Genomic DNA, 14,561 nt, shown 5'->3' on the forward strand with positions numbered 1-14,561 from the left:
CCTCCATTTTTGTTATAGGATTGGAATCGGAGGGTCTTCCAGAGATTAACTGATATTTTTCAGCTCCGATGACCTCTCGGTTCCTGAGATACTTACTGGGGAAGTTACGGGCATCACTTCCGGGTGTTTGAAGGGGATTTAAATGTCCTTCCAATAGGAACTGATGATTTTGCAGCTTCCTATTGGCTCAAGATGTGAGCTATTTTTTCCCCCTTTAAAACCTTTATCGGCACTGGGAAGTATCTCAGAAACCAGGGGGGGGGGACCGTAGCTGAAGCTAGCGGCATTTGGGTGACCCCTGCATTCCCCACCCTGTAAAACTGAGATATTTATGCAAATTTCATGCTGTAAAAACTGAGGGGGAGAATTAAATCTCCTTTTCTTTGAAAAGAAATTGAATAAGTAACTGTATAAATAAGAGAAAAAGCCGTTGTGCTGCATGTTTGTTTAAAGAAAAAATAGCTGTACAGTACCTTGATGCCGGATCTGTAACAGGTGTTTTCTTGCAGGTTACACGGTCAAGTAGCTACACAAAGAAGTCCCAGTTTCAGGTGGAGGAGGAAGACATCGAGAAGCTGGAAGTCAGGTTTGTAGTTAAAGATTTTTTTTTTTTATTACACTTGGTCTCTTCGTGTCCGCTACAGCAGGGGTGCACAACTCCATCCCCCCCAACAGGTCAGATTTTCAGGATATCCCTGCTTCAGCACAGGTGGCTCAATCAGTCCCTTCTTCAGCACAGGTTGATCAATCGGAGGCTCCGTCTTTGACTGAGCCTCTGATTGAGCTACCTGTGCTGAAGCTGGGATATCCTGAAAACTTGACCTGTTGGGGGTTCTTGAGGGCTGGAGTTGAGCACCTCTAAATTAAGTTCTCTGCAGGAGAACAAGTCTAAATAAACTGGGCTGAAGTCCTGTCCAGCACGGGGAAGCTACTTCAACGCATCTTGGATAAGGGCCTCGGGCTCACGATCCAACAGGGAAAATGTGCAGGGCCATAAGATTTAGTAACATCCAACTAATTGTTTGGGTGATTTTAAAGGACCCAAACCATCCAGCAAAAAATAGATTTTGGTTGTCCTTTTCCATACCATTGAAGCCCCAGCACGTGATGCCGCTGGTCCCTGGATAGATGGAGTGGGAAGGGGAGAGTGACTGCTTCATGGAGGGGTGCCTGGTACATGATGATGGCACCGTAAACATTAAAAGGGTTGATGAAGACGATGTTCATATCGGCCTCTGGTTATACCCCTACAAGTCCCTTAGATTAAAATATCTATTTGTGGAATATTCATTTAAACCTTGCTGTATCATCTGGGATTTTGCCTTCTGATTATTAAGTAGTGTGGAAATGTGCATTTATATTTGATAATAACCGCAGTCTGGTGTGTTTTTAAGATCAGAGCAACTCTATCTAGTATAATAGGTGTGGGGCGGGTTGTAGTCTAATAGACTTTACAATAGCAAAACCAAAAAGACAAAATGTTTGTCTGCTTGCCGGTGTGCGCGTCTGTGCGCGCGCCTTGTCTGTGCAAAAACGGACAATACTGTTATGTGACTAACTAAATGCTTTTATTTGTGCGAGCTTTCCAGATACACTGATCTTTTCTTCCAGCGATATTACAATGGATAAAGCACGAAAGATTTATACTTAAAAACAGTGCATCTTGGAATGTTATCTGTGACTGAAACCTATCCCTCCCCCCTGTGCTGTATGAGATTTATGACTTAAGGTGTTAAATGGTCCATGAATGTTAGGTATGTGTGAAAATACATTTATAAAGCGCCCACAGTGTATGCAGCGCGAGTGTATACCAATGGTGTGGGTTGGAGTAGAAACGTCTGTCCAATAGAAACGCTCCTGCTCCGGTCACGTGGTTCCCCGGCAGAAGTCTCACACGGACACTGACTATTACCTGCTGTGTGGAATGGATCCGTGCTGCTTCCACGCCGGCTGAAGACGGTTCGGATTCTGCCGCCGCCACAGGATATCTTCCTCCACCCTGCAGATAAGTGCCAACCGAGTAACGGGTACCCGGCTGGGTAGAACGTTACATTTTGGCCGGGTACCCGTTACCCGGTTAAAAAAAAATAATAATAAAATAAATAAATAAACTGTACCCGGTACAACACTAGTATATAGACATGACCTTTAGCACTCATGGGAAGAGAGTTCCCTTGTCAGTAGGGACTCATGAAACTGTAGTCTAGGTTTAGGCCACAGCTAAGTGTCCCGAACAGTTGCATAAATATGTATTCATGCAACCGTCTCTCGGTGTTCTAAGATTACCTTTGAGTATGGCCACCTTCAGATCGTACTATCATACAGACAACCTCATAATCTCAAGAAAATGATGGTGAGGAGTAAAGTATTCTACAGTACAACTGAATGTGGGATAAGACCATGCCAGGACGCAAGATGCAAAACCTGCGCAATGCTCCACACAGCGGGCACATTACAAATACCACACAGGAATCTGGAGTACAAAATCAGAGGAAGGTTCACCTGTTCCTCCAGCAATGTCTGGTACCTCATCATGTGCATGAAATGTCCATGGGGCTGCTACTACATAGGTGAGACGGGACAGGGGCTAAACAAGAGAATGAATCTGCATCACACGCGGAACAAGAGGCAGTCCTGTCGGCGAACGTTTCTCTGACTCTGGCCATAAGATGAACGATCTGAAGGTGGCCATACTCAAAGGTAATCTTAGAAAACCAAAAGAGATACGGTTGCATGAATACAAATTTATACAACTGTTCGGGACACTTAATGGTGGCTTAAACTGAGACCGCAGTTTCATGAGTCACTACTGACACGAGAACTCTTCCCATGAGTGCTAAAGGCCATGTCGATACATACGGCGCTATATGAATGCGCACACACAGCTGTCTCTTACACATACAAATACATAATGTAATTCTATCCCTATATTCCAATAGGGACCACATAGTATAGTATAGGAACATCCTCTTACAATTCTACACCTACCCACACCATTGGTATACACTCTCGCTTCACACACACCTTTTGCAAAGCGCTGTATACACTGTGGGAGCTTCATACATTTATATTTACATACACACACACACACACACTCTCTCTTACATCACTAACATTCAGGGACCATTTAACACCTCAAGTCATAAATCGCATACAGCACAGGGGGGAGGGATAGGTTTCAGTCACAGATACATTCCAAGATGCACTGTTTCCAAGTTAAACCTTTCTTGCTTTATCCATTGTAACACCGCCGGAAGAAGAGATCAGTGAATCTCGAAAGCTCGCACAAATAAAAGCATTTTGTTTGCCACAGAGCGGTGTCGTCTATTTGTTTTTGATTGTCTATCTATATCTATCTATCTATATCTATCTATCTCATTCGGCTCAATAAGAAAAAAGTGTCTTATAGAAAAAATCCTGTTAGGAGAGGGCCTGAGATTGTATGTTGATAGTAGATCAGATAATGTCCTGAACTTGTTGCAATAAGCAGTAGAGAATGTCAGTGTAACCAGAACATCGAAAAATATTGTGCAGAGAAAAGAAAGTTCTAGCATACAATGCTGCTTTCAAATCGTTGACACAAAATCACATTGGTTGTGTCTCTTGTTACTTCTCTGCTTCCGTGCCCCACTTGTCAGTTACCTCTAGTTTTTAAGTCCAACAATACATGTTTGGAGTTGGTGTCTGTATTTCAGTTGGAAACAGTGTAATCAGTACCTCGGGCTGTAGACTGCTCCGGATCCCAGATTGTGGTAGGGCGTTCACTATATATCTCTCTCTATCGATGCAACCAAATGACTCCTTTGTAACACAGTCTTGGGTTCTAAATGTAAAAATGAGAGACCGCGACCCAACACCCAGAGACCGCGACTGACCCAACACCCAGAGACCGCGACTGACCCAACACCCAGAGACCGCGACTGACCCAACACCCAGAGACCGCGACTGACCCAACACCCAGAGACCGCGACTGACCCAACACCCAGAGACCGCGACTGACCCAACACCCAGAGACCGCGACTGACCCAACACCCAGAGACCGCGACTGACCCAACACCCAGAGACCGCGACTGACCCAACACCCAGAGACCGCGACTGACCCAACACCCAGAGACCGCGACTGACCCAACACCCAGAGACCGCGACTGACCCAACACCCAGAGACCGCGACTGACCCAACACCCAGAGACCGCGACTGACCCAACACCCAGAGACCGCGACTGACCCAACACCCAGAGACCGCGACTGACCCAACACCCAGAGACCGCGACTGACCCAACACCCAGAGACCGCGACTGACCCAACACCCAGAGACCGCGACTGACCCAACACCCAGAGACCGCGACTGACCCAACACCCAGAGACCGCGACTGACCCAACACCCAGAGACCGCGACTGACCCAACACCCAGAGACCGCGACTGACCCAACACCCAGAGACCGCGACTGACCCAACACCCAGAGACCGCGACTGACCCAACACCCAGAGACCGCGACCGACCCAACACCCAGAGACCGCGACCCACCCAACACCCAGAGACCGCGACCCACCCAACACCCAGAGACCGCGACCCACCCAACACCCAGAGACCGCGACCCACCCAACACCCAGAGACCGCGACCCACCCAACACCCAGAGACCGCGACCCACCCAACACCCAGAGACCGCGACCCACCCAACACCCAGAGACCGCGACCCACCCAACACCCAGAGACCGCGAGCCAAAGAGACCGCGACCCACCCACCCAGAGACCGCGAGCCAAGCTGTACTTGGTGAAATTGTAATGATAAAATACCTGTATTTTGTGCTGGGGAAGGAACAGTAAGAATAATTCTTGCATAGGCAGGTAAACTTGAACGCGTTATCCTAGTTGATTCATACCCATGTTCCGTTCCCCCATGACTTTAATTTGGGGAGATCCCGTACCTTTTGTACCCCTCCGCCATAGATTTTAATTTCCTATATCTTCTTGTTCCCTGTATCGTGTGTGTGCGCAGTTTTTAAAGACGGGCCTTGGAAGGTAAGCAGCAAGACCCCTGCATGTGTGTGCAGATTTCAGGCCTTTTTTGAGTGTGGGCCTCTTTTTGGTGCAACAGTTTGTTCTTAACCCCATAAATGATGAGAAGGTTACCGGCATGCGAGTGTGCGCCCACAGATCATGAGAAATGCCATGACTACCCTTAAACTGCGCCGTCTGTATCCTGTGACATGCACAAGCTGTTTAACAACTCGGTTCTGTTTAAACCTACTGGTCAGAGTCCTAGACCAAATACCTACTCTCCCACACAGGCTGTCCTGTTTTTAAGAGAAATTCCCTAATTAACCTTTTTTACACGGGGTTGGAACGGGAGGGTCTTCCAGAAATGAACTGCACTGTTTTTAGCTTCAGGAACCTCCTGGTTACCAAGTCACTAGTATTACTACCTGTTTTTTAAATGGGCTTTACGTGGCTGTCCAATAGGAAGCCGCAAGCGATGGTGTTGCAGCTTCTTGTTGGCATGAGATTTTGCTGCCATTTTGTTTCCCCTGAAGGTTTAAACCAGGTAGCTTCACAGGTACCGGGAGGTCCCCAGCGCTGAAAATATTGGTGTTTTGGCTCCGGGGGCATCCACAGGTTCCCATCCTGAAAATAAAGACTAGTTGATAATGGCGTGCGTTTGTGTAACTGCTGCTGACAGTGTTTCAGTGATTGTTTTTACAGACACGCTGCAGTTTTTGGAGTATTTTTAGTTACCACAGATGTGTGGGAGCCCTTCACAAATGCTATCTTGTGATATTGGCCATTGTGCTTTTTTCAGGGCTAAATTGGTGGAGTGAATGTTTTCTCTCGTCAATAAGTTTGATTAAGTGGACCTGCCTTCAAATCCTGTGTTTCTGTGTTTGTGTTTTTCTACCTGTTTTGTTAGGGGTTGGTGGAGCAAAGTGTGTGTTTATCTGGGGTCCTACACGTTTGCTGTGATGGTCGCCCTCGAACAGTTTGGGTTTCTATATATATATATAGAATCTGGTGGCGTTTAGTAGCTGGGTTAATTGACCCACATCAGGCAGGGCTGTTTCATGGCCCTGGGCAGTATTTCGAACTGTCGCTGCTTCCCTTCCAGGGTTGATCTGTGGAACAACGGTAACCTCGCTCTGGACATTTTCCTTGGGGAGATAAAGATTTCAGTGAAGGTCCTGAGGAGTGACACGTCCCACAGAGCGTGGTAAGGGAGCCCCCGTGGCACAAATACAGGCTGTGTGATATGAGGCATCGTTGGGTATTAGAATCATATCTGATGTGTATTATACTGTATCTGTGTATTATATCTGATGTGTCTTCTTACTCAGCCATTGCCCTGTTCACTTACATTTTAAGCTCCATTAAATATATTATGAATCCAACATTAGTGTTTGTAATGCCGTAAGACCATGGTTTTCTCCCTTCTGCTGCCTGATTCCCCCTAAACCTGTTGGATTCCTCTCTTGCTCCAGGCGAGCCGTTTCATAGCACCTCGTTGCTAGAGCAGTCCTTAACGTTGCTGCCACAATCGTCTGGTTTCAGGTATTTGCTGCAGCCGAAAGACAACGGAAGTAAATCGTCAAAATACGATGACCTGGGGTCGCTGAGGCTGAGTTTTTGTTACTCGGAAGACTACGTGCTGCCCTCGGATTTCTACGTCCCCCTTAGAAACCTGATGCTGAAGTCGCCGGACGTTCAGGTACCTCTATGTGGGGGGAGGGTGGAGAATGGGGAAGCATGTGAGAGGAGTCGGGCAGGGGTGGAGCATTGGGGGGAGGGAGGCTTGAGATCTAAAAGAGCAATCAGAGGGGAATATACCCATGTAAAATTCACTCTTACTCTGGCAGGATCTGTGACCCTCCATGCGGACACTGCATCAGAAGGAGCAGCCTCATTTATCTCGTGCCATTTTCTTTTTTCCCCCCAGCCTATCTCTGCCTCGGGCGCCTTTATCCTGGGGGAAGTTTGCCGTGATAAGTACGATGCTGTCCTGCCTCTCGTACGACTCCTGCTTCACCACCAGAAGCTGGTCCCCTTTGTGGCCGCCATCGCCCAGCTAGACCTGAACAATACACAGTACGTCCCGAAGCTGTTACTCTGCGCGCGCCAAATAACTGGCGCTTGTAATTCTGTCCGTGCTGGACATCCCCCGTCCTCTTTGGATACATGCTCAGCACTACTTTATCTCGCGGCACATTTCATTTCACACAGGAGAACGAAGACCTCTTAAAAACGTCAGGGCTCTCCAATAATTACATACTGTCCAGCTCCTGTTACTAAACCACAGGTACAGAAATCAGTACACTGAAGGACTCTTCTGTGGTAGCTTCCTGCTCAATGAAATGCTCTTCATTACCTTCTGAAACTACTACTAATAAACAGGAGACATTTAATGTATTACTTTTCCATTATAAATTATGCTACATGGGACTGTGGCTTTACTTCACAGCTAGCAAATGTGTAACGCAGAAAGAAAGATGAGGTCCCATATTTACAAAGCAGGCTTCTGCCAGAAGTAGTCTTGCAGCGCTGGAAGAAGCTTAAGGCCATACAGCCTTCGCCTGCGCGGAGGCGTGCGAAGGCTGTGACGTCTCCTGCGTGAAGCGGGTGCTTTTTTTGTCCATGTGGAGGGCGTGCCTAGGGGCATTACGGAGCTGGTTCGCCCTCATCGAAACGCTCAAGTGACATGCCTGTCGCGCCAAGAAATCAGTTTCAACTGATTTCTTGCGCAACGCGCGCCCCCTCCTGATGCGCCCGCGCAGTCTATGGGCGAGATCAATGCCTTTAGGCAATATGATTGGTCCCCCACGCGGACGCCTCCGCACAGTCTGCAGCAGTATGGACCGTCCCTTATAGTTCATTGACTTCAATGGGTTCTAAGATGTCTTCCAGCGCTGGAAGGGGACCTTGTTGTGGAAGAATGCTTGGGGAAACATGGGCCTGAAATTCCAGTTTCTCTGAACCCTTTCTTTTCTAGAGAAGCGAACACCATCTTTAGGGGAAACTCGCTAGCCACTCGCTGCCTGGATGAGGCCATGAAGATCGTGGGAAATTATTACTTGAAGGTGACACTGAAGCATGTTCTGGATGAGGTGAGCAGCTGTCTTGGATACCATTTCCAGCTGCATCTCTGCGGAAACGCAAATATAGGCGTTAAAGGCGCCGAAGAACACCTTTCCCACTCTCCCCGGTCTACCCATTGTTCTATCCGCCTTAGATCCTACTAGATCAGTTGGTTTCTTTCATATTTAGCATAGTCTGTTTATCCCGCTTACAATTCCCTGACTGTATTAACCCTAGCACCTCTGTTGGTAGTAAAGAACTACTTCCTCACATTCCCCTTAGCCTGACACCCTCCAGTGTCAGAGAATGAGTTCTCTGGAATATGCTTCCCTCTTGTGCTCTGAAACCCTTTATATATGTGAACGTTTTAATCGTGTTACTTCCTCCTTCCTCTTCCTGCTCTCCTCCCAGCTGTATATAAGATCATTTAGTCTAGTTCCTGATAAGTTTTTATGGTGTAGACCAGGGGTGCGCAAACTGTGGGGCTCGACATTTGCTAGGGGGGCCGCGGCGGTTACAGAGGCCCCACGCTCTTACCCAAAACATTTACATTAAATGCCGGGGAGCACACGCGAGGCCTCTGTAACTTCCCTTACCTGGTCTCCGGCGGCGTCCAGCGACCCATCGCCGTGGTCAAATGACGTCTTGTTGCCATGGCAACGTGACATCGTTACACCTGAAGATGCCGGACACCAGGTGAGAGGGTAGGAGGGAGAGCAGGGGGGGGGGGGGTCTCGCAGACTGAAAATGTTTGTACGATGTGTTATTTATTTTTAGGGCCATATTTACTAAGTGAGGCCATTCCATAATTCCACTGTCGCAAGACCTTATATCCCATTCAATTGATAAGGCAGTAAGGTGATTTATGGAATAGCACCGTTTGAATATGGCCCATTGTCTCCATATCGGATTACAGTTCCTAGATGAGACCCTATTGGTCTAATACACTAATGGCCGTACCATTTAGTTCTTGTGTATATAACCCGCAGTGTTTGTCTTTCAGATTTGCGAGTCCCCCAAACCCTGTGAGATAGACCCCGTACGTCTGAAAGAAGGAGATAATGTGGACAATCACAAGGTGGGTGTTTATACCAGGAGACTGTAACTGGGATGTATGTGGGGAGAGAAATTGTGCAACTATCAGGAGATTCCTGGGGTACCTCACTCATAATAAAACGTGTGTGTATGTATGTAGTATAGATCGACCACATTCTTTATTGAACCATGGGACTGTAAGCGAGTTTCTAGAGGCAGATCTAAGGAAATAAGTGCTGTGTACAGTGGGGGTGAGAAGCCGGCTCAGATAATTGGGTAACTTGTCCGTTAAGTATTTGAAGGTGAGACAGGAATGTATCGTATGTTGTGACTGGACTCTGGGGATAGCCAACCTAGTTCAGTCAACATCGCACCATGGTGGGTGTTGAAGTTACATAGTGAGACAAAACAGCATATGGAGTTGTAAAGCATGTCAAGTTTGCCAAGGTGAATTTGGGTGCTGCTGTAGTCTACACTTAATCCACGTCGTCAATTATTGGCATTGACATCTGCTGTGCAATGTGCTTTTTGACCAATGGGCTTATGCACTATTTATTTATATAAAGTACAGTCAGATTGGAATAGATTTAGGATATCGGTTTGTCAATGGCAAAGTAGCCGAGGCAAGATTTCCTGTTTAGAGCAGGTTCTACTCAGTAGCTTTGTCATGGGCAGCTTACTAATTCTCGTCTTCGTCCCAAACTCCATGGTTATTGTTATGTCAGGGTTTAAAAACAGTTAGTTTTTGGTGATCCAGTTTTCAACCTTTGAAAAATCAGATTGCCGTACATTTTCAAAGTCAGAGGGGCTGGATCTGCGTGGATATAGGATAGCATCATCCCCATACATATGCAGAGAAGTTGTCTTTCAAACTGTGGGCAGGTCATTTAGAAAGACAGAAAAAAGTAAGGTCTGCAGAACAGAGCCTTGGGAGGGACCACACAGGTGTAATATCCAAATAGTTGGAGCCTGCGATAGAGGCATGTTAGGATCTTCCTGATTAAATTAAAGTTAAACCAGTTTAAAGCATGTGGTCCAATATCAGGGTATCGTAGCTTGTGTAACATAATAGCATGCTCAACAGTATCAAAACCTTGTGCAAAATCTAGGCATATTGCACCAGTCAACTATCCATGTTCCGTACCACATTGGAACTCTTTGCAAATTTGTCAAAACATTTTTATTGATGTTTCACATTTATGGTACAGAACGCAAAAAGAAAGGGGGATACCCATACACGTAATGGGGGTTAGACATGACCCAAACATTTACAGAACATCACACTGCTAACCCCAATGTGAAGGAAAGAAAGGGATGGAGGGGCACAGTGGCGTAGCTAGACATTCGCGGGCCCCCGGGCAAAATGTTTTTCATGGCCCCATTAATAATAATACTGATTATCATTTTTTCTCCCTCACTCCCATCCTCTCCCTGATCCTCTATCTCAAGGGTGTGCAAACTGGGGCGCACGCAAAATTATCTGTGGGGCCGTGGGGTTTACAGAGGCCCTGTGCGCTTCCCAAAGGCACTTAAATTAAATGCCAAGGAAGCGGCGAAGGCCTCTAAAAACTTCTTACCTTGGTTCAGACGGCTTCTGGTGACGCGTCACCATGGCAACGTGACGTCATGACGCCCAGAATGCCGGAAGCAAGGTAAGAGGAGGGGCGTGCAGAGAGGGGGACAGCCGGCAGGGAGGCGCAGGAGAAAAAGATTGCACTCCCCTGCTCTATCCTTCCTCATCTCCCCACCCCTCCTCGTCATCATCCCCATGCACATAATGCATGAAACACACATATGCATTACAAATACACACTTTTATAAAGACACACACCAACACAGAAACACACTTACCAACACATCAACAGACACACAAAACCGGGAGATGCAGAGAGGAGCAGCAGTGGAGTGCTCTGCATCGCCACCTGCTGCCCGGAAGTGGTTAAGCAGGACGACCTCCCTCCCTCCCTACAGCTGTTCTATGATTTTTGTTTTGCAGACTAGTTTTGGGTGGTCAGTCGGAAGGTTTTCCCAAGGGGTTCCCAGACACTCCTAGATGTTTTTAGTTGTGTATTTCAGGAAGGCAGTCAGTGATAGCGCATCTTGTAGCTGTTAGGATATGGGAGCATAATTTACGGTCATGGGGCAGCCGTTCTTCTACTAATTTGGCCAATAGGAATGTTAAAGGATCAATTTTGATTTTTCCCATCTTAAATTTTTTCCAGCAGGTCTTTTACTTTGGACCAAAGACTGGTAATCATGGGGCACGTCCACCAGACATGCACCATACCATATCCCCTATCTGTCCACAACCTCTCCAGCATAGGGCTGTCTGGATGGCCCAGGCTTAGCTTCTTGGAGATAAAGAACCACCTGTAAACAATTTTGTAGGCATTTTCTTTGGTTCTAGTACATATCCATAACCGTGACACCCCATCCCAGATATCCTCCGATCTTCCCTGGAGACTTCTGATTACAAATTGTGAAGAGGGCAGTTACTGTAGAGTGATTAGGTCTTAGGCCAGCTTGGAATTGACTAAGAAAATGTGACTTCTTATAAAAGTTGCTTAGTTGGGAATGAACGCTTTTTCCCATGACTTTGGATAATAGAGGTACAATAAAGAGGTTTGTAGGGTGAGACAATGTCATTGTCTCCACTTTTGAAGACCGGGATAACACTAGCAGTTCTGCAGGCCTTATGGATTTGACCGGTAGATAAAATTGAGATGCTTATGGAGGCAATTGGTGTAGCAATTACTGGGGCACCAAGACGTAGGAACTTAGATTTCAAATGGTCAGGCGCACATTGCTTGTTTAGGATCTCCTGTACAATGTCCTCTTCAGACACTGGGATAAATGTGAAATTCATGAGTACAGTGAGGTGGGAATACTGATGAGTGCGCTCAGTCAGGCTTCCAGATTAGGGTCACATTTACAGCTTAATACTGTAATAAGGAAGTGGCCCACCCCACAAGGTATTCATTACATGTGTTGGCAATGGCTGAATGACCACACAGAATTACATTTTTTTTTTTTATATTGGAAGGTGCTTGATGGCTACAGGGCTGAAAAATATTATTGATGACCTCCCATGATTTTGCAGACGTCATGTGTTTTGATAAGAATCGTCCGTACTATTGTGATATTGCAAGTTTAGTTTGTATTGTGTACATATTCTGCACAAATGTATAATTTTCGAAATCTTGTGTAGAGCCAGTCAACTTGTATCTATTCCACAAGGCATCGCTAAAGCGGTAAAGCAAAGTATGATTAGTGGCAACCCAGGGAATATAGACCCCACAAACTTCTTTTTTTTAAATGTATTTATTTATTTTAAGAACTTTTTTTTAGGAACTCGTGACGGGAAATCGTAGAGTGAAAAATCAGGTTCTGGTGCGAGATTTTAATAGTTTGATTTTACGTACTATACGCAATACACTATTGCATGATCACTGAACTTGTCAGGCAATATAACAGAGGTTTGGGTTTTGTTGGGACAGGAGGATTAAGATCCAGCTTATAAGTGAAGGGTTAGACAATTTGTACATTTGGTCCAGTAGTTTGAGAAATGACTTGGGTTAAATTTAGTGATTTGAATTGTGCACAGATTTTGTTGTTTTGTAAAGTCAAGCCAATTGAGGTCGAAGTCACCAAGAACCAATAGTTCTCCATTTCTGTTCAAAGAAGAAATATTGCCAAGAAAATTAGACATCACATTTGGGCCTTGGGGTGGTGATAGATCGTCTTTTAGATAGCGGAGAGAAGCCTTGCCAACTACATTTTCAAATGAGGATGGGCTACAGGGGTTACTTGGGAACGCATATACGTGTGGTATATCTCGCTAGCTCTTATCTTTTATCAAGAGCCACTAAAATACCACACAGTGGTGAACCCTTATATACCCTAAACCCCCACCAAGTGAGAAACAACCAAAAAATAATCACTCCTGCCAGTGAAACAAAAATAAAATAATGCAAATGAGCAATGATGTCATAGACATAACCTCATCCCTACAGCCTGTGGGGTTAAAATAAACTGCTAAAACACCACATTGGCATGAAAAATAAGCCAAACCACATGATCATACAAACAATAATTTGTCATACTGTAAGTAAATGGGTCAGTGTAAAAGCCGTGTTCCGAGGTACGCAATGGAGACCGTTTAAGGTGAAACTAAAATTAGGCTTTATTGCGCCTGTCCCTTTAGCACAGCAAAACATATGAAAATAATCCAAACAAAAAACCTACTCCACTTTGGATAATATCTTCAGTCCTCTCTAACTGGGTGGTTAGCTAAGCTATTTACCAGCCCCAAATATATAAACATATATACAGATATATAACAGTCCCATAAGAAAGTCTTATCTGTTTTTTTGTAGCTGTAGGGGAAGCCTCTCTGCTCTCCTGGTTCAGCACCTTTGTGTGCTAAGACAATGTCTGTCCAGGTATAGAGTTCTGGTCCCCTTATCTTGCTATCAGCATACAGTCCAGTCCTTCTGCAGCTCAAGACATCTGTTCCTCTGGTGAGTCCAGTTGGACTAAGGAACAATCTGTCTGTCCTTCCTTGGTTCAGCCCCCAATTGTGAGACTCCGAAATCCCCCCTTCCTGTCTCAGAACAGGCTATTTCTGAGAGAGCTCTCATCAGCCTGGTGGAGTTGGTTAATTGCTGGTGTGCAATTAACCAGCACACTGCTGGATTAGAGGCAAGTTTGTTCACAGATTAGAGGCAAGTCTGTTAGTCAGATACAGGGAACGAATAAACTCGCTCAGCATGAGTCAAAAAAATGGCAGTCCCTGACTGGTAGCAACAGTCCCTGACTGGAGCAGCCATCAAATCCATAATAGTCCAGAAAAGTCACATCTCCGCATTACTTGTTAAAGAAAATGTTCGATGGGCTTACAGTTCAGAAGGGTGCTGCGATCCGTTCAGAATCCAGTGATCACTTAGTTCGGGTGAAACTGGCAGAAATTCAAGAAGTGCAGAGCCGGTTTCAGCAGTCAGACTTTTTTCCACTGGGGGGTGGTTTTTTTTTTTACGTGGGGGTTTAGGGTATAATTAATTGCTCTTGATAAAGGTTCCAGAGGGTACCCGAAAGGTTTGGTCGATTTTCAAATCCTTTGCGTGTGCGTGCGTACTTTATGACCTAAAGTCACTGACTGTAGACAATGATACTGAGGTTGGAGCAGGGGAGTCTGTTTCAATTCCCGGTGTCTGCTCCTTGTGGCCTTGGGCAAGTCACTTTATCTCCCTGTGCCTCAGGCTCCAAAATCATAGATTGTAAGCTCAGTCAATTGAAGAAAAGAGGTGTGTGTGTGTGTGTGTGTGTGTGTGTGTGTGTGTGTGTGTGTGTGTGTGTGTGTGTGTGTGTGTGTGTGTGTGTGTGTGTGTGTGTGTGTGTGTGTGTGTGTGTGTGTGTGTTTTTTAAGCCATTCTTTTATCTTGTTGTCCCCCCTGCTGGTTGCTG

The 14,561-nt window shown here is 45.9% G+C and overlaps 1 protein-coding gene across 2 annotated transcripts in view; it reads left to right on the forward strand.

Moving 5' to 3' along the window:
• Positions 1 to 14,561, forward strand: part of RASA2 (RAS p21 protein activator 2) — a 92,361-nt gene that overhangs the window by 53,911 nt on the left and 23,889 nt on the right. The window contains exons 8-13 of one of the 2 annotated variants that reach the window (XM_075570220.1): positions 510 to 586; positions 6,103 to 6,204; positions 6,543 to 6,699; positions 6,928 to 7,076; positions 7,978 to 8,092; positions 9,067 to 9,141. In XM_075570220.1, coding sequence (XP_075426335.1) covers positions 510 to 586; positions 6,103 to 6,204; positions 6,543 to 6,699; positions 6,928 to 7,076; positions 7,978 to 8,092; positions 9,067 to 9,141 — 675 coding nt within the window. Of the gene's footprint in view, positions 1 to 509; positions 587 to 5,002; positions 5,022 to 6,102; positions 6,205 to 6,542; positions 6,700 to 6,927; positions 7,077 to 7,977; positions 8,093 to 9,066; positions 9,142 to 14,561 lie in introns of those variants that run through there. The other variant, XM_075570221.1, reaches the window with a different exon arrangement.

The sequence above is a fragment of the Ascaphus truei genome, chromosome 14 (genome assembly GCF_040206685.1).
Source record: "Ascaphus truei isolate aAscTru1 chromosome 14, aAscTru1.hap1, whole genome shotgun sequence".
Lineage (NCBI taxonomy): Eukaryota > Metazoa > Chordata > Amphibia > Anura > Ascaphidae > Ascaphus > Ascaphus truei.